Genomic DNA, 20,178 nt, shown 5'->3' with positions numbered 1-20,178 from the left:
AGTTGCTGTGCAGGCATGACGAGGACACAGGACCACACACTGCCCAGCCGAGGACCCACTTGTGTTTTGCCGACAGGACACTACCCACTAAGCAGAAGCCTGGGTGGTCCTTACCGGCACCACCAAAACACCCAAGACCTAAGGGGACTTATTCCAAAATAATGTTTTGGAAATCGTGGCAGCAATCTTCTCTCAAGGTAATAACCATAAAAATACACTGTCAACAAGGTCTCCAAAATTAACGATGAGATAAGATTAAAATCGACCAGGAAGAACGCGCAAGAGGCCGACAGAAAATTAAAGGAGCTGGAGGAAATTCTGCAAATCACTGGCCGCGATAGACAAACGCTGCATGTTTGCATTCTTTCTCAATGTGTCTTCAGAGGAAATCTCAAATGAAAAGAAAAAAAAAACACTGCAAATGCTTGGCGAAAAAACAACACATGGTCACACGAAGAGGCGTCATTGCCCATTAGTCACAGCATGATGACTTGTCGCTCCGTCACAATCGGTTTAGTTACAGCGCACCACCATCCCATTGCCTCATAGTCACACAGCAAAGACCACTTGGCATACCACAGCATAAAATGTAATACGCTCTTTGGCTGCTTGCAGAGAGACGCAGCACGATATTTAATGTGTCTTGGAAGTATGCCACTCAACGGGTTTAAGCGGATTCTACTTAAGTGTCATATTAACACGAGCTAATGATGCTAAAGCAGCTAGTGGCTTCTTGAACCTCTTACTAATATCACCAGATGTTGTCTTGCTCTTCAGTCAGGATCACGTACTTATCATTTTCTCTATTGCGAAAGAAAGATAGCAATTGATTTTGAGGTGAATGATATTTAAGGTAGCAAAAAGCCAAAAAGTCACATCACTTTGTATGTTTCTTGATATTTTACAATTTTCAGCCCATTGTTTTTTCATTTTTTAAGGATAAATGTTCTTGGTTCTATCTATCGATGGCTCTATCGATTTTGGAGGAACACAAGATGGATGAAGAAGGAGAGATCAAAAGTCAAAAGTAATTTATGGGATCATCTCTACACAAATCAGTTTTCAAATTGGCTTGAGCTAACCATCACTTAAAATTGTTTTATGTTGTAGCAAGAGCAAGAAATTGATTTGGAAAGATATTGGATCAGAAATGGCCAAGCTTGGTCTTTTTGATTCATCTTGTTGAAAACCTCAGCCTGGATCAATTTTTAATACTATCACGTTCGCCTAGGCAGGGAACATCTGATACCAAATCAGAAAATTGATCAACCACTGTCCACGATCACAGCACATATGATTCGATCTTGTCCAGGGATTCATGTTCATTAATCGTAACTGCCTACCCCGACATGACACAAGGACGAAGAAGCTTCTACCTCTATTGATTCTGAATTAGCGACACACGAGAGCTCAGGTAGTGGAGATCCAATTTAAAACCTTTTAAGCTGATCAATGTCATGATTCTACAGTTTGGGTTATTCTTTTCAACCAATTTGTTTCAAGATTTCAAGCATGATAGTTCCACATTAAAGCAAGTTTCATACTGATTTGAGAAAAATAGCAAATAAAGGTTTGGGTGTAAAATCCCAAATAACTGCAATGAGCAGCTGATGGAGAAAAACAAAGCAGTTCCCCCAAACAATTTCCATAGCAGAGCACAGAATGTAATTTGCCTCCATGTCTTTCCCACACTCTTTCATCTATTTTGAGTTTGTTTGTCGGCCTTTCCATTTCATGGCTGTTTTGTGGTTGGCCTAAAAATGAAGCATGTACACTGGAATGTTTGGCCCTGGGCCCTTCCTATAGACGTCATCGGGGCTGATTAGCACATGATTGGCCCCGCTGGGATTCTGCTATTTCAGTTGTTGCATCTGATCAATGATAGTTTTTTACACTACTTAGTATCATAAACATTCATTCAGTTCACATGATTGTGCCAGTGAGAATGAACCCTTTTTCTTATTCACTGACCTTTTTTTTTTACATTGTTCAAAAATGCTATTTGTTAAGTAATAAAGACCACATACATTCATTAAAACTTCCATTGTTGTCTCCAGCACAGATGCCAGAAACCGTGTGCTGGATGTAGCAAAGCATCCCTCAAATAAATTTTCCATGTACTGTAGCGAGGGACAGTACGTGTATGTGCTGTTGGTTGGTTGGTTATTTAATTATCTAATCACATTTTGAAGGTTGTTATTTTCTCAGTTAGTAGTATTACTTAAAAAGGGAGAGTCTCAAAACCTAGTAGAGAGTGTGCCAAGTAGATCATATTTTATTTATTTATTCATCTTTAACTTGAGGAATTTTCCATTTTTGTCATTACTGTCTACTTGCATTAGGGCAAAATGAGGAAGTGACCCATTTTTCTCAGACAAGGACTATTCATTCACAAAGTACATGAATTAACTCGCTGGATGATTTCCTACTAAAATGTCAAACAGCTATATAATAGAATATTTCATTATAATGAGTTTTTATTTAGTTTTGTTGTGAGCTATTTTTTTTTAAAGTTTTTAAAGCAAGTTTGTTGGTGTGTTAGTTTTAATTTGTTTTTATTTTTTCCAAAATGCTTCATTTAAGTTTGGTTTTCCATTAGTGTTAAGTTGCTAATATAGTAAATGGCAATTCCGGAATGACTGTTCGACCTTCTTTCTTCGGTACAGCCATACGTACGATAATATTAAAATAAATACATTTCAAATAAACCCTGAAGGCTGATGTATGAAAATAATTACATGAAAATGAACGACATTTTTCACTGTGTTGTAAAATGTAAAATGCAGTTTTAGTTCATTATCTATATTTTTTAAAGCAGATTTTATTTTATTTTATTGACGAAAAAAATGTGAGTTATTTAGTTCATTTTTGTTAACTATTATATAACCATGCTAGCCACAGGGGGTTAGGCATACAACACATCTATCTAATACACACTTGATCCAAACATCCTTATAGCTCTAGGAATTCCACTTACATCTGCAGTGTCAGACAGCAGGTGTTGCTCGAGAGAACTGCCCTCCCTGGTCAGCCACTTCTTGGGCACGGTGCGGTCAGCCAAGTTTCCCATGACCACTTGCTCTAACAAGCCGGTGATGACCCTCCCACTTTGGACGCTGCTCGCAAATGCGGCAGACGCCTTATCTCACCGTTTTCACCCTAATTTGCCGACACGGCCCCTATCTCTGCTTCCTCTCCTCTTGCGTCACTGACACACTTACACACACTTGACTTTCCAGAGACCACCCCAATGTCTTCCCGTGGATGCACACACATTTTTCTTTCGCATGCAAATCTGGGTTAGATCTGTTCCGTTTTGAGCGGTTGCTAAAATAAGGTGACCTCCTGCATAGCACATAAAAGAAAAATGAAGGTGAACAGAACAAATTCAGGAGGGGATCGCTCCTGTTCCCGTTCTGTTTTATTGGCCAGGTAACAAGTTTTTGTAGTGAGAGACTTATTGTAAAAACGATGTGTCAATTTCAAGACAGTCAGTTAAAGAGCACAAAGAGAAACACAAACACCATCAAACACAAGATGCCCAAAATTCAATATTTATGTCAAACGTTTTCTTCTTAGGCCCACTTTGACATTCTTCAAACAACATTAATGACACTAAAACCAAATTATTGGTTTAGGTAAAGAAATGCAAAACATATTGTTTTGATTTATTTTTATCATTTTTTATTGATTGTTTGATTTAAAAAAAGGAGCTAGGGGTTGAGAAGAAACTTATTGTCTTCTTTGCCAGCCTGTACATTGCAGGCAAACAACAGTCTCAATGATTTATTTTTAGTACATGCAGCGAGCCACTAAGAACAGATTGTGGGCCGCAAATGGCCCCGAGCTGTAGTTTGGACACCTCTCATCTATTTGGAGTGCATTAAGCACAAGCTTTGCTGAAATCAAAGAGCTAAATCTTTCCTCGTGTGTATGGTTGTGTTTTTGCGTGTGCGACTTCTGCAGGCCAGAAAGTGCAATCGAATTAACAAGTGAGCAATTACATTACAAACACCTCCTGAGGTGAAGGGTCACGGCAACTCGAGCGCTTTAAACTTTCATCTTTGTCCCCGCCATATGAGCCAAATGGCTCAACAGGCTGTCTATTTAAGGACCCTGTCTCGTTCTATCTCTCGACATATTTGCCTCACGCGGGTTTGCTTCACACGCCATCTGTCAGCACCTCTTGTAAAGATTCTGTCATCGCTCGGAGATTAACGAACACTACAAGGGATAAAACAGGTCCTTCTCAAACCACAGTTAGGATAAAGGCACTATCCTACTGTCCTTGCATATTGAAAGGGGAAAAAGGTATTTTGAAAAACAACAGGTATATATCAAATTTGGCAAAAAATCCTTGAATGCCATGCGAATGATCATCTAAAGGAGTTTTTATTCAGCAATTTCGGAAAAAGGGCAGAGCACAGCTGTGGCGAGTACGTTTGTAACTGTACTTTTGCTGCTGCCAATTTTGACCAGCTCTGTCTTTTAATCTCAATGGGTACAATCTGGTTAAATAAATGGTAGATAAAAAAAAAAAAAAGATCTAGCTTGTAACCCTCAGATCATTTGAACCTTATTCATAGAGCAGTTTAAAACCATGCCGTGTGGCAGTCTTTTAAAATTAGAACGATCTTCCATAACTACAGTTTCAAGTACATGTATCGTAAATATATTATGAATAGTGGCTGCAAAGCTCAGATCTCGCAGAGCATTTTAAAGCAAGATCTGACAATTTGACCAGCTTCAAAGCCATTTGTGTGGTACTCCGGCTTGTAAATAGAACTGTGCGGCCATAGAAACCCATTTCGTATCCTAGCAAACATTTTCCATTACTTTCTAATAATTATATTCCTGGAGGGTACCATGAAAGTAGGTTAGTGTATTTCCTCCACTCTAATTGACAACATGCCTCAATTCATCACATCGTCTGTACCGCTTGAATAAATAAACACCTCACCGCAACTCTGAACCATATTTTAAACATCAATTATTTATTTGCAACCAAATATGAAAAATTTAATATGATTAAAAACATTTCAAAACAATTATGACCTTCTTTTCTAATACTCACGTTGCCTTGAATAAACACTACAAAAAACGTATGACATTTTTCTTGCCTAAAAAAATGGTTCTCCTTCACATATTTTTTATTATTATTGTAGTACCTTATGGCACCAAATTAAATTTGTTGCGTTTCTAACCTGGGAGAACATGTCAGACAGATATCAATGTGAGAAATTCCCATTTTTAATTGACAGGTTATCACTTTATGCTTTAGCATTACTCGCATTAGTGTTCAATTAGCACTTGCGTCGGTCCTGATGCCTCTTTTCTTCGAAGTTTCTGCTTGTTTCAAAAATATATCATTATTTCCAGTCATGCTAGCGTCTGGGGGGTGGGGGGGGGGGGCATTCCGGAGGCAACATTCCAGTTCCAGAATGTTACATGAACATGTCTAATCAAATTGTGCCACGGGCCTGCTCCAACTCTCCTGCTCTCCCATGCTGTCCTACGTAAGACTTTTCTATTTATATACTCTTTCCTAATTGGATGGAGTGAAAGCTATGTAGCCACTTCCTTCCTCTTTTTCCAGCCAGTGGGACAGATAGCAAGACTCCTCTTGTTCTGTCTGGAATCCCCAAAATGGAGGGGGGGGGGTCTTTAAAACATTTATAAGCTGCTAATTAGGCTGTGCAGAATTTTGTGTTGTGTACGTCTGCAGCAGTAAGTGTTGAAGGGAGTTATACTGCAATAAAACACTTTTCCGTACAAAAAGATCAATTTGCATAATCTTGGAAAAGAAATCCGCACAAAAAAGCATTCAGTGAGTTACTTGCAGCTAATGACAATGCCAGTTTTTTTTCTTTCAAACAATGACTCCAACAACTACTTGTATATTCTTGACGTACCCTATTTGACTTCTTTTTGACACGCAGTGCACATGTTTTGAAATTGACGGTGGCGCAAGAGGAAAAAGCATTTTCATTAGAGCTCTCTGCTAATCTGTGTGTCTCAGCTATAATGTGATTAACTGCCAACTCTATTGGCTCGGCGTCTGCATACAGAGTCACAAACATGCATGCACACACACTCACACACATACATACAAACACACACACACACACACTGGGAAATGAGAGTCTTACCTCGGTCATGTGAATAAGGTAGAATCGGAGTTCTTCGGCATAATCTGTATGAGAAAAAAGAACATCACCTTAATTACCGCCATTCTGTATTTTCCTTGAATCGAGGATTAAATTCTAAAAGATGCTTTCACCTCAATTAATTGCTGGCTGTGTTGTAGAAACGCCTCATCTAATATAGAAACGTCACTTTGCGACTCAGAAAGAAAAGCCAACTAGCTGCAGTTAGTCATGTTTTTCGACAAGCAGAACAGTAGTATGAAAAAAATAAATCCCTCAGCTCCAGTAAAATCATTCAAATAAGTGACTACCCTTCAGTAAATTCCCACACCCGGGCCTTAAATAAGAAAAACAAAAAAAAGATGAGACCTTCTCAAATAAATTAATTCAAATAAACACCACCTACTAACTGCACTTACCAAAAAGAACAACCCCGGCCGGCACTTGAGGAATGAACAAGAAAAGGTCACGCCACTATTATACAAGACCTCCACTGAAATAAATGAAGTAAGCATCTGAGACTCACTGCTGATGTGTAAATACAGACCAACGGCCTCTATAAAGAAATAAAGAACAAAAGGTAGCACTACCTTTACACAAGCACTTGTCAAGAAAATGATAAAAGCCTCCTCACAAATAAATCAATTTAAATAAATTGGTACTCTCTGAATTTGAGTAAACGCCCCTCTCCCCAGTGACTATATGATTGAATAAAGAAGAAAAGAAAGCTCTACCATCACACAAATATTCGTCAGAAAAATAGGAAAGCTTCCCCATTAATAAATCAATTAAAATAAGTAACAACTGGCATGCCCTGTCATTGAATAAAAATTAAATCCCAGCCTCTATATGGAGAAGATGAAAAAGAAAAATTGAGCTCATTTTCTGAAATAAATACAGGAGGCCCGTCCATAAGTTCATTCAGCTAAACACCAGGTACACCCATCCATCCGTACTATGCAAATAAATAGGCAGTTACGACAATAGCCAGCAGAGGTCACTATTGGATATTTTTACCAGCTGCTTTACAGATTTGTCCCTCATAGTTTGGTTGGCTAATTTGGCTTCATAAGAGGGGGAAAATATGAGATACACCAACAATTATAATTAGATGCATAATTGGCTGGGGATTTATTGTCATGGCAACACTGTCAAAAGAAAACTTCATGGACAGCTGATCATTGTTGCCTGCAGGTTGTGCCTGACCCTTGTTGTTTCCCACGCTCTTTAACATGTAAATATCATGTAGGCAGAAACACTGGACAGCTGTTGTATTGAACTTGGCTGGATATTTTTTTTTGTACACACAAACACAGCATTAACACACACGCACACGTCATAAACAAAAAGTTGAAACAAACACAGTCCCCCACTGGCGCCTCTTTCCTGACTGACGCTGCTGAAGCGAAAAAAAAAAACCCACAATAAAAACAATGACAGGCAGGCAGCAGGGCGGAGATGTGTGTCTGTAACTGTGTCCGCTTTTGACAACACACACATACACATGCACACACGCACACAAAAACAATGCACAAGCAATCCTGAAAGTGTCCCCTGATGACCTCAGATTACGGGACAAGTGACAGAGGTGACATAATTTATTGGGGGATATTTTGTCTCTACTGCACCACATTGCTTGTAGCAAGAAAAATAAACTCTACCCAACAATTCTATTGACTTCTATTTGAGTTAACTTAAACTGGATTTCATTTTAGTTTTATTATTATTTTATTGTCATTATTATATGCCATTCTTGCAGTTATTTTGAATTTTTTTTTATCTGCAATCAACAAATCATGTTAATTATTTTATTATTTTACATTCGTTATTGAATTGCATTTTATCTCAAGTTTATTTATTAAATGAGTTTAAACCAACAAAAGTAATATTTTGTTTGCAATGAACACAATAGTATTTCATTTTCAACAAGCACACATTATTCATTTGAACAAAAAAAATAATGCTATTTATTTTAAATAATTGTATTTGATGTTTTTTCTTCATCAAGAAGTAGTTTCCTGTTTTTTATGCAAGATTTTCAAACAAGATCTCCACACCTCTTTGCCTCTACTTAGTCCAATAGAAAGTCATGCACCAAAGATTTTGGACAGTGTGACACTCATAATAAGGACTTGTGACGAGTCAAAACAATAGAGAACAAAATAACACAATGGTGTTCAATATTATTCATTTGAAACAATGTGCTGCTTGAGGTGGGGGGCTACAAATACATTACTGACCACCCTGTGTGTCTATACTCAAGCCAAATATTTAGAGTGAGTCATGACATGAGGTGCACTACGAAGTGCACTGGCACAGGAGATGACTGTTTACTGGGGACTGGAATGGAAAGACAAAGCAGCAGGAACTCAGCGGGGATGTCGCTCCCTAAATATCCCAGGGCAAAGGAGGGTTTATTGCTAAATGTGATGTTTGCTTTTGCCATTCAACATGTCTCAAACACACGTAAACAAATAAAGACTTTGTTTTGATGTTCTCATGGACGCTAGTGGAGACTTGGTCAGAGACATCGGAACAATCTGAGCCGATCAGGGGATGCTTTGAGAATAATTGTCAATTTTTTTTTTTTTGTACATGTAAAGCCCTTTGCGACTGCTTGTGATTTAGGACTATACGAATAAACTTGACTTGATACAAGTGCCTTTCATGCCCACTTTTTGATTGTCTCATTTAGAGAGGTATGGAACCCTTTTCTGAATTTTGTTATTCACTCATTAAATGGAAACTGTAATTTCCAACTAGATGTCCACCGTCATATTTCCCAGCATGCACTTAAACACATTCAGACATACCATCCTGTAGTCGCAGGTGTCGAAGGTACAAAGGGCTCTGGAGGACGTTACACTTGCCAGGCTCGTCTTCTCTCGTGACCAACATCAAGTCTGTGTAGACAAACACGGTAACCTGCAATAGATAATGAGATGAGAGAACGATCAGGAGATTAATAAATATTCTGTGCACGTAAAATAAGATAATATATATTAATAAAAAGAGGTAGTGGGTGAATTTTATTTATTATTATTATTATTATTATTACGCTTTATATTATTAGTACTTTCTTTAGATATTTTCTTCTTTTTATAAAATGGCATCTAACAGAAACAGGTTGGACTGACCTTGAGCGAGTGATGCTTGCTCTCATGTAAAATCATCTCCTCTGTTACGATGAGAGCTCGACTGCACAGGTCCAGAGGCTGCTTAGAACACATAGGTTGCTTTTATTAGAATTATTATAGCAAATGTAAATTAATGTCATGGACACAAAAATGACTCACCTGAACAAATATGGGGAAAATGAGGATTTTGGGCGCCGAAGAGACATATCCGTAGTTACCATGAGGGACGTGAGAGCGGACAATGGTGCAGTTTTGGTAGTTGGCAAAGTTGGCACTCTGCTGAGGGTAGTTGGGCACGCCGGTACCGGTGGAGGTGTTTTTTGATGTCTTGCTATTGTTGGAGCGACGCAGGAAGCCAGAGCGACTGGAGAAAGGACCGCCTCCGCTTGGACCGGATGACAAGGTTCCAACGCCACCAGCGGAACCAGCGGCCGGGTTTGAGGCCCCAGAGGTTTGCCGCGTGCTGTACAACCTGCTGGCTAAAAGACAAAATGATAAAGATGACAATAAATTCAGAGTGAAAAATGTTCATTTGATTAGGATAGTGACAAAAGCATATTTGATTAAATCTTTCACACTCTAAGCAATTAAATGAGGTGCTGATGGTTAGCCTATCTCAGTTTTCACAGCTTCATCTTTCTGAGTGTGTATTTTTCTAAACATGTTTGGTGTTAGTTTACAGACTACTTCAATTAACGTAATTATTAAGCTGTTTCATTCTAAACTAATAAAAAGAAATAAAAACAAATAAAACAAGGAACAAGATGTACATCTGTCTTACCTAACGTTCCTTGATCCTCCTGATAAACTGGCCTCAAGATCTGAAAGCAGAAAAAAATGGTACATTACACTCGTTTCACACTAAAATAAAATCACTAATGTAGGATTTCATCATAACATGACATGTACTGTAAATGTTGTCATGTCGTCACTTTGCGGAGAGATAACATGAAAGCATTGTTTGTGTTGCCAGCAGTCCTTTCAAAGTAAATTTAGCCTGCACATGTAGACAATGGTAACTACTTAAATGCTTAACACTTGGTATTGTACAATGAACCTATGATTATCATTCATTCTTATTCTCTGAATCATCTCCTGTTTGACTTTGAGTCAAATGTGTTATCACACAGAGACATTTTCACACGATCCACTTCAGCTCAATGAGACACAAGGGGGTGATTTGATGATTATAAAGTAGTTATGGGTATTAAAGAAATGTTAGGCCGGTTAGTTGCGCTCACACAAAAATGCGTTAGTAATGTGTAATTAGACTGTTATTAACTAAGGAACTCATTTGAAACTCATTGCTTTTGAAAACAAGTTTTCTTTATTGATGCAACCACTAGATGCAACCATCAGTACATAGTGTACACAATTCTGGAAATATCCCCATGTGTCATCCATGAACTGTTGCATTAAACATGGTCCAAATAATCAGGATACCTGTGCGATAAATGATGCAATTAATAAACATATGCTTTGTTTACCAGATGTCTTTGTATGGCCGGACATTAGGATGGCGGACTAAGTGCTTTATTGTCGTCTGACGGCACTTCCTGCGTTCACAATAAAAGGAACATTGAAGGAAGCCCTTGTGTAAAGTCACTATCAATTAGCACCAGGGATGAAGGGTAGGGAGACATATCTAGCATGAGCCATCATGTGACCGTGGTGAGGATGAGGAGGACGGAGGAGATGATGTAGATGTAGCCCACCACCGGTCTGCGGTACCTGGCTTCCGGGGTTGAAGGGGGCCAGGATGATGTAGCTGTCGCCGTTGGATGCCTTCACCCTGGTTCCCTTCAGCGTGGCGGTGTGAGGATGCTGGAGGTGCCGCGGCCTGCCGTCCAGCTCCTCAGCCGAGCCGCCCTGGGCGCCCCACCTCAGGGTGCCCACGCCCACGCTGCCGCCTGCGACGCCGTCCGAGCCGTTGACTAGAAGCCTCCGGGAGGCCGTGGTGCGGTGGTGCGCCGGGAGCGGAGGGATAGCCGGCGGGTTTCGACCGGTGCCCAAGTCCGGGGTGCGCCGGCGGGCGGGTGGCGAAGGCGTGTCGTAGTTGGGAATGGGCTGCTTGTAAGAGGGTCGGTGGATGAGACCCTCAAAGTTGGGCTTGGCTGAGGGCCCGCTGCGCCACACCACAACTGTGATCTCATTTGCACTGTTTCTGTGGTCACATGACAGAATTGCATGAATTATTAGCGAAAGAACGCTGTTGATTGTGAATAAAAATAATCCCAAAGTGCTGGAGATGACATAGCTCAATATCAATTTTCCACCAATGCTATCACGGTCTCTATTCGTTGTCAAAGTAAGAATCATACAGATTTGGGATACTATTCAAAGTAAACAAGATGGCGGGTGGTCTTACCTAATGGCATGAGCCAAGTCCGCACATTTCCACTGCTCCACGGGCTGACCATTGAGCTGCAAAAGCGTATCCAGGTGCTGTAGACCCGCCTGGTCCGCAGGGCCTCCTGCCACAAAAAACACAACAAAGACACGTCACTCAAGGTATACGATTTTTTTTTTAAAGCTTGTTTATTCGATTCAAGGAGAAAATGGATGCGGGTTCCCCCTATTAACGGCGACACCCCGCTGCTTGGCTTGATCCTCGCAGCAATCCTCAAAGCGAAAAGATGGAAAACAGAAGGCCACAGGTGACATTATTTTTTTATGACAGGGAGAATTATTCATCAGGCTTCAAAAGTGGATCGATAATTGGGAAATAGGTGCAATATGGTGAAAAAGAGGCTGTTTAAATGCACCAAAGTGAGTGAAAATAGAAGCAGATAGTAAAGCGAACTGGTTATGGGTAATAATAATGAATGGCAATGTGCGATTTTACAAGGAGCAGTTAAATTAGTTTCCACTATCACTCCATTTTACAAATTTGCCAAGGTTACCAAAACTACACATCGTTATGGTACCAGTTTTTGGAAACCAAAGCACATCAGTGAATTTGACACCCAAGGGTGCGGGTGTTGATGTATTCTCACTCATGGTCTTCTCACCATGTGCAAAGGCCACATTTTGGATGCCTTCCATTGATTACTGTATTTTCCTCTTTTTTGTTTCACAGTGTAAAAGCAAGGAAAATCATGGTTCACTGTTCCAGACTGTACCATAGCAAGCTAAAGTGAACATCTATACGAGGTAAAATTTCTTTACAAACCCCAAACACTCTTCAGAAAATGCTGATAAACATGTTCTTTACAGAGAACAGGGAAAATGTGAGAAATATTTTGGGGGAAACTGAAAATACCCAAAAGTTAATTATCTGGCCTGGCACCTGGAGAGGTCCAAGCATACTTTAGGAGGAGGCCGGTGCCCCTCTGAGCCACCCTCTAGCTCCGCCAGTGCACAAGACACAGTGGAGCTGAATTTATCTATATCACAATACGCTCGCTGTCTGCAAAAAGACAATCTGAAATCTTAGGTTGCCACGATTTGCGTGCAATCCTATTCTTTGTTCTACTAAATATAAATAGGAAACATCAGCCAATCAGGATAAAATATTCCAACTCATACCAGAACCTAAACTATACTGCTTGGTAGAAACATGGCTTTGTATTGTTTCGACATTCTTGCCTGGATCAACAGCCTGCACCCTCACAGGCGAATCAGAGCAGATGGTGAATCCGTATCCATCCTTTCCTCGAAGGATGGTCACCTGCAACACAAAGACACAAGCAGATCATCAGTTTGGCTTTGCATGGCCTTATTTGCACTCAACAACCAAGCGGAGGATATGAAAGTAGCGGACTGGCAAGGAAACCAGGAGTAATTAAGCCGATTTGTTTTCGAAGTCCGCTTCCTATGTGAACTGTCTTGACGGCAGTTTTCCTGAGGAAGCCAATTAGCTGAGCTGGTGAGAAAAACAACTCCCACAGAGGGAAGACTGACTTTCTTTGTTCACCACCGCCGGCGGAGGAATGCCTTGCCTCGTGAGGCATTGTCAGGTAACCCGGCTCCCATTCATATGCCAAATGTGTCGCCCTCATAAAAGACCGATATGTGGAAATTCATTGACTGAAAATACTAGGATGGAAATTGATTGTCGAAGTTTGGCCGAAACAATACGAGTTTCAAATTGTCTTCGCCAAGGTCGTTTACAACGTTGCAGTTCCATGTACCCGCTGCCAATTTTCAACTCAATCACATTTCTGACAGGCTTCAAATTCATTTGATAGCCATACGTCCCATTTTGACACTTTGAATACAAAAATACCGGAGATAGCGTGAGTTGTTTGCTGTCCGAGGTTTCTGCGTCTTCTTTTTAGATGTCAAACTTGTGATTTATCTGCTGAATGCATGCTGCACATTTAGGCTTGAGGCGGCTTCTTTTCTTGTCCACAATGTGTTGTTTGAACTGACTGGAGGTGGTGTGACAGATTTACCCCCGGGTGGAGAGAGGAAAGGAAACATCCAGAGATCCAGCCAATATCAGGAGTGACTAAATCTGACCCAGAATCATCAAAGTCAGTCCACGTCCAATTCAGAACCTTTCCACCAAGGTCAGCCACAATCAAAAGTGACCGCTAGGGTTAAATAAAATTGATATATAAAAGGGGAGATTAGCAAAAACAAAATGTATTCTCAACAAAAGTATTCAGTGGCATAATGGAACTATTCAGGGGCCCTGAAGCTTGCAATGACCCTAAAACGTCAGACGCAATTGCAAATTCACGAGAAAGACGGCAAAGAAACGGGTAAGTAACGGGGCAAATTGTTGTGACTCAGCAATCGCAAAAAAAACAAAAACAAAAATCTGACTGACAGAAGCAAGACATTTTGAAGCATCTCAAATAACATACAGAATATATGCGCATATATTGTAGGTAAAAAAAATAAAAATAAAAGTTCTTGGAAGTGGCAAGTGACATAATTGGACATTAAAAAGTAATAATGACAAATTAGGTGCTATTAAGTTAGCCATTGCAGTGCAGTTTACCTATTCATAGACTTCTGCAATTATTAAAATGATTAAAATATCAACCTGCCCACTATGATGGTCAAAGCGTGACCGACCCCAACATATTCCTTTCCACTGTTTTCTGTGGAAAGTACTGATTACAAATCCAAACAAATAAGAGCTTTCACTATATAGCTAAGCACAGTTCAACTATACTCGTATATTCAGGTAAATAAATACTGCAGTGCAAGAATAAAATCATAATGTGAGCTGACAACAAAAGTAAAAATAAAAGTTTCTTCCAGTGTTCATTTAAAATATATGAGCGGAGGGATTAATATTTCAGCAAAATGGACACTGGAAATATGAATGGATGCAAACCATGGGTTTAAACATATCTTGTACACTTTAAGACAGGCTCATATGTGTTCATGCATGAGCTCTGGAGTGTTCCTCTTTTTAGCATTCATCCCTCAGTGCACCGCCTTTCACTGAGCATGGAGAGGCACAGTCGCTAATTGCAATACACCGCTTGTCTTCATTGTGACAGCGTTACGTGTGTATCATTAGTGAGATCCTCCATGCTTTGGGTTGGATTGGAAATCACACATCACTCACATCTCCTGCTTAACTAGTCATTTTCCTCTTCCTCTTGGGTAAGACAATGTTATCTGGGTCAGTATGTTCAGTGAGTGGAGCGCCACACGCACACAGAACTAATGGCGTTATGTATTTTGGTGCTAAGGTTTTCTTGGCCACACATGACATTACGGATACTAGTCTACAAACATTATGTCTGATTGTGTCTTTCAAAGCTGCCGATATGTATCCACAAGGCTACATTATTTTATTTTTTTTAATTGTGACTTACAGTTGTGTAAAAGTTATGAGAAATATTTCTTATGGTCTGACTCTTACACAGCTAACATCCCAAAGGGTATACATTTTAACTGATGACCACACACAGACTATAAATATATAGAGAAATATATAAATACATTCGCAGGGGTGTGCTTAGTTGCTCTCATACTGTGTAGCGTTCTCAAGATGACTGGTGGGTGGGGGGGGGATAACTTCGTTCCAAGACCAACGTAATTAGGTAGACCCCAAGGACCACAAAAATAGCTCCCCAGTAAAGTGATCATTTAAAATTGTTAACAATAGCAGGGATTGGGGCAAATAAGATTTACTTTTTTTTTCATATTTTTCGGGAAACTCTGATCAGTGATTGGCTCCAAAATCCTGATCATGTAAATCCTAGTTGAGATGTTGGGTTTTTTATACTCATCTTGTATCAGAGCTGTACCCTGAGGCGCTCTGTTTTGATCTATTTTGATGTCTGACACACTAACACACACACACACACACACACACACACACACACCTGTGGTAGTCTACATCCGATGCAGAGGTGACACAACCCGTGAATGGTGTGCATCACGCCCCCTCCTCCTCTTCCTCCCGCCGTCCCGTTCAAGTCGGCCGAAAGAACGCACACGCTGCGGCGCTGGCTCTCAGGTCGCCCGGCGCCCTTGCAGCCCGAGTACCTCCATAGCCGCCTCTGTGCGGCCGAGTGCGTACGGGCGGGAATTGGCGCCGCCTCCTCTTCCTCCTGCTGGGACTTGAGCGTGTTGTGGATCATCTCAGCCTCACGTCGCTCGGAATTCTTTTTGTGCAGCAAAAGTCAGATTCCCAGGAAGTTTGTCGCTCAGTTTGCTGAGCTATCTTCCATTCACGATTGGTGGTAATGATGTCATCAAGGTGGTGATCTTCTTCAGTCTTCTTCCAGATTGGTGCTTTGTGGCCTCCTGAGCTCGGCTTGCATGGACCACCGGCGACGCGGAGTCGAGACTTGTGCTCGGGCCACTGTCGCTGCTGGCAGGAGCGCTCATGGGAACTCTTCAGCAGCAGAAGAATAGGAGGAAGTTCCTCCCACCACCACCAGCAGCACTGAACCCCCCATTAACACACACATACACACACATAGACGCACACATGGACCCACGCATACCTCGCCAACCTCCACGGCCCGCATAGATTTGAGTGTCTGCCCGCGATAAGGCCCGTTTGCTTCCTGTGTCCACACTATGAGCTTCTCATAGGTGCCGCAGATGACTTTTACAGATACACACACACACACAAAGTTGCAATGAATGTCAGAGCAACAAGTGTGTGAATGAGATTGAATGATTTTTTTTTTCACGTAATCAAAAAATGCAAGCGAGCACCACTTGTGGGCAAAGGACTGTGACGCAAGTGCGTCCACACTTCCCTCAACCTTTATCCAGACTTGTTTGTTATGTTTTCACCTTCCATATTTCCTCTGCTTTTCCTTTCAAGCCCCCACCCCCTCCCCTGTCGACCAAATTGTGCGGAAATTCACAGCTCTGCGAATCCATGACAATCGCTCCTCCTCCTCTGCCAGTTATCCAAACACCACTTGTATTTTTGTTTTTAATATCGACACCCATGGGAAAGTGGTGGTAATCTGACATTAAAAAAACAGACAAGAAATATTGGCAGCTAGTTAGACTAAATTATTAGTATCTCGAAACTTTTTTCACCAACTGGAAATATTCGTAACAAAAATGTTTCGGGGTCAAAGTGTTGTCATAAAATAAGTTGGAAAGATAATGCTATCCTAACTGCTTTACAGATGTGAAAATAAATTAAACACGATTAATAAGTTGTTGAAAAGTCGTGGACTTGAATGACAAAGACAGGAAATCCTGTCCGTTTCATTTTTGATCAATCTTACTGACTTCTTTGCTAAAATAAACAAACCAGTGCATAACATCACTTGTCATAATCGTTTTCTCTGAACATCCCTTGTTGTCCCTCCTTTTTCAAATGTTGAAGGGGAAAAAAAAGCGACGATAGCTGGACTTTTGAGATTTGAATGTAACTTTTACTTAAGTTTTAAATACTTTTCAAGCAACATTCTTATTTTACATTTTTAAATCATATGTTAACTAAACTTACTATATATGTACATCAATTAAAATCTACACATTCTTCTGCTTTTAAGTAACTAAGCCACTTCCTCTTTCGTAAAAGACCACACGAATATACGAAAGGTGCCATTTTGAAACGAAGCGAGGTGAACTGTAAGATTCTCACAGCAAAAATTAATTTATCATTCTGCATCTGTATCTGTATCCAACTCTGTGCCCAAGTTAGTCATCAAGGCTCTCCTTTGGCTAATGAATCACAAAATGTTCGTGTATGGTTGTGAATGTCCCCTTGTCAGATATCCACACATACAAGACAGCGACTAGTGTGAGCAGGAACAAATCCCTTTAATTAACGGTTTGTATCTTTACATGTCTATCGCTGGCATTGGCCGTCTCGTGGAATGAAACACTGACAGGGAAGGAACAGAAAAAAGGGAGAGAACGTTCCCCAAAGCGCTAATAAAGAAGCTGCGGAGGGCCCATTTTCTTAAGATCCCCTTATAGTGGAGGTAATGGCAGCTTTTCCCTGTTTGCTTTTTTGAAAAGGGGCTAGGGTTACCACGTCAAGCACACAAAAAACACTTTTGTCTTGCTTTCACGCGGCGCTGTTCACCTCTAAATGGGCAGAAGGACGGATTAGAGGGCGAGAAGAAAAGCATGTCTCAGGGGAGAAGAGATTGAAATGCTTGTCTGCCGGCCAGATGAGGCCAATCTGGTCTTTAGTGGTGTGGGTTCACGCTCTCCCGGATGTAAAAAAAAAAAAAAAAAGTAGCTATCAAAGGAGGCGGCGTGCTCACAAGCATTCAAACCAACACGGCAGTTCCAACATTTTGAAGGTCACATTGTTCCAAGTGAGAAGGATGTGAGCCAACTGTCCAAGTGGAAGATATTGCCAAAAAAAAAAAAAAACACCAAAGCGCTTGCTGTCAGATTGGATTGTTAAACCTAAACAAAAAAGAAGAAAGATCAGCAGAGTGATTCGCAAATCTGCCTCATAGTTCTGAGTTTTAGGCTTCTGTTGAGGAGTTTGTTCTCCCTGCACTATGAATGTGAGTGTGAATAGCTGTTTGGCTGGAGACCAGTCCAAGGTGGTTCCCGTCCCTTACACCAAGTCAACTGGGCTCGGCTCCAGCTCACCCAGGACCTTAATGAGGCCAGCACCATAGAAAATGGTGAACTGATGAATAGGAAGTCCATTAAGTCGGGTCGACTGATTAGCAGCATGAGCTGTTTAATAGCTACGAGCTACTTCGGTCATGGTCATATTCTTAAAGCTGGCAGACATCTTCATGATGTTATGAAAATGTGATGTTTTATTGACTGTATATTTTACAGTAGTTAATTTCTTTTTACACTTTTGTGCCATTTTTTGCAAAGCAATGGCGAAGCCCATCTGCACACACAAACATACACTCCCCAAAAAACTGCAATACAAAACTCCTAAAATTTGGAATCCATGCAAAAATATAAGGGACAATACGATGAGTGTGACAATTAAGTCAAGCAACAAATTCTTACTTGTGAGACGCATTACGCTTCATCACAATTTTTGAACAGATAACTAGTTTTATTGATCATATTTTCAGTGGCTAACTTTGGTTAATGTTACTCTTGGGTGGTAAATAAGATTATTAATAAATGCAATGAGGAGGTATAGTGGTAATTTTTTTTATGCATCAACTACTCATTTGTGAACTACACAAAATAAAAAATGGCTCACATTTTAGTTTTGTCTATAAATAAGACATTGGCAAAAAAGTAACTCATAATTTGCAAAAATTCTAACAAGATCTCAATTTTAGAGAAAAAATATGAAGATTGTGAAGTTACAGTCAAGCCACTGTGGCAAGAGCTTTTTACACTTTTTGCAAAAACAATGCAAAAATGTGTCTGAACATGCATTTCATACCAGTCTCATTTGCCATTAAAAAGTATGTTTAGTTGTTTTAATTACTTTTTCAATTTAATATTATTAATATTTTAGTTTTTTTAATATATTACAATTTCAGCAATTGTCTTATTTTTACACTTAAATAACAGAAACATTTTCAAATCATACTTAAACATTGCTTGTGCAGTAAATATCACCATGATGAGCAGTTTCCATTATTTCCGATGGGAAAAATATTAATGTTTCACCATACATATTTTCCATTAAGCAACAACAAACAAATCGAACAGTGTTAGAGTTAACTGTTCTAATATTGGACAATAACCAGAAAAGAGATAATACACAGAGAACTCACACAATTGTGGCTATAGGCAGATAGCAGGCAATCCATCATCCAAAATCAATTACAAATGAACTGTATATAATTGAATTGAATTTGGCTGCTTCTAGTAAACACACACATTCTGCACGTACTGTTACACACACATGGCCAGTATACATCTGCTCTGGGATCTTCGTCAAGGACAAGAAATGACAACTCGCTTAAAGGGTGACTAGGTATCCCACTTGTGCTATGCTTACTTGAAGGAAGCAAAATTGGAAAATAGCGCTAGATTAAAAGAATGAGACCCTGACACATATTGGAGATGTGCACCCCCAATAATATCAAAACAATCTTGGTCGTTCGAGGAATATCCAAACTCTTGCTTCACAGCCAACCTCGCCCTTCTTTGTGATACATGGCCAACAGACAGATGTGTCAAAGCCATTAGCACAGTGACAGATCAGGAGCTAATGCTCGCCGACAAGCAAAGGGATGCAGGGGATTGCGGTAACAAGGGGAGTGCAATGGCTGATAATGTTCATCATGACTCTGCTGCTTCGATCAATTGTAGCATCATGTAAGGAGATACCCTGTATGTGTTGTGTTATTATATTTATTATTTGTTATTACATGGGCTGTGTACAGTCCATTTGCATTATTACTACAGCCAACAGGGCTGGAGGAAAATCCAAAATATTTTTTCTCTACTTTTGATTCAATTTAATGTGCATAAACACATCACAAACAAGACTCAAAATACTGAATATAGTTGTAATATTCTTTGAATAACCTTGTGATTTTATAGAACACATC

The 20,178-nt window shown here is 40.1% G+C and overlaps 1 protein-coding gene across 5 annotated transcripts in view; it reads right to left on the bottom strand.

Annotated features, from left to right (window-relative positions):
* Positions 1-20,178, bottom strand: part of rgs3a (regulator of G protein signaling 3a) — an 85,151-nt gene that overhangs the window by 47,638 nt on the left and 17,335 nt on the right. For 3 of the 5 annotated variants that reach the window (XM_037265928.1, XM_037265930.1, XM_037265931.1), the window contains 8 exons: positions 12,872-12,953; positions 11,652-11,757; positions 11,015-11,447; positions 10,065-10,104; positions 9,443-9,762; positions 9,284-9,361; positions 8,960-9,071; positions 6,150-6,193 (listed from right to left, as the gene is read on the bottom strand). In XM_037265928.1, the coding sequence (XP_037121823.1) occupies positions 6,150-6,193; positions 8,960-9,071; positions 9,284-9,361; positions 9,443-9,762; positions 10,065-10,104; positions 11,015-11,447; positions 11,652-11,757; positions 12,872-12,953 (1,215 nt within the window). Of the gene's footprint in view, positions 1-2,977; positions 3,219-6,149; positions 6,194-8,959; positions 9,072-9,283; positions 9,362-9,442; positions 9,763-10,064; positions 10,105-11,014; positions 11,448-11,651; positions 11,758-12,871; positions 12,954-15,579; positions 16,086-20,178 lie in introns of those variants that run through there. The other 2 variants (XM_037265929.1, XM_037265932.1) reach the window with 2 other exon arrangements.

This window comes from Syngnathus acus, chromosome 12 (assembly GCF_901709675.1).
Source record: "Syngnathus acus chromosome 12, fSynAcu1.2, whole genome shotgun sequence".
Lineage (NCBI taxonomy): Eukaryota > Metazoa > Chordata > Actinopteri > Syngnathiformes > Syngnathidae > Syngnathus > Syngnathus acus.
Note: the sequence above shows the minus strand (reverse complement) of the source record. Positions and strands in the feature narration are given on the sequence as shown.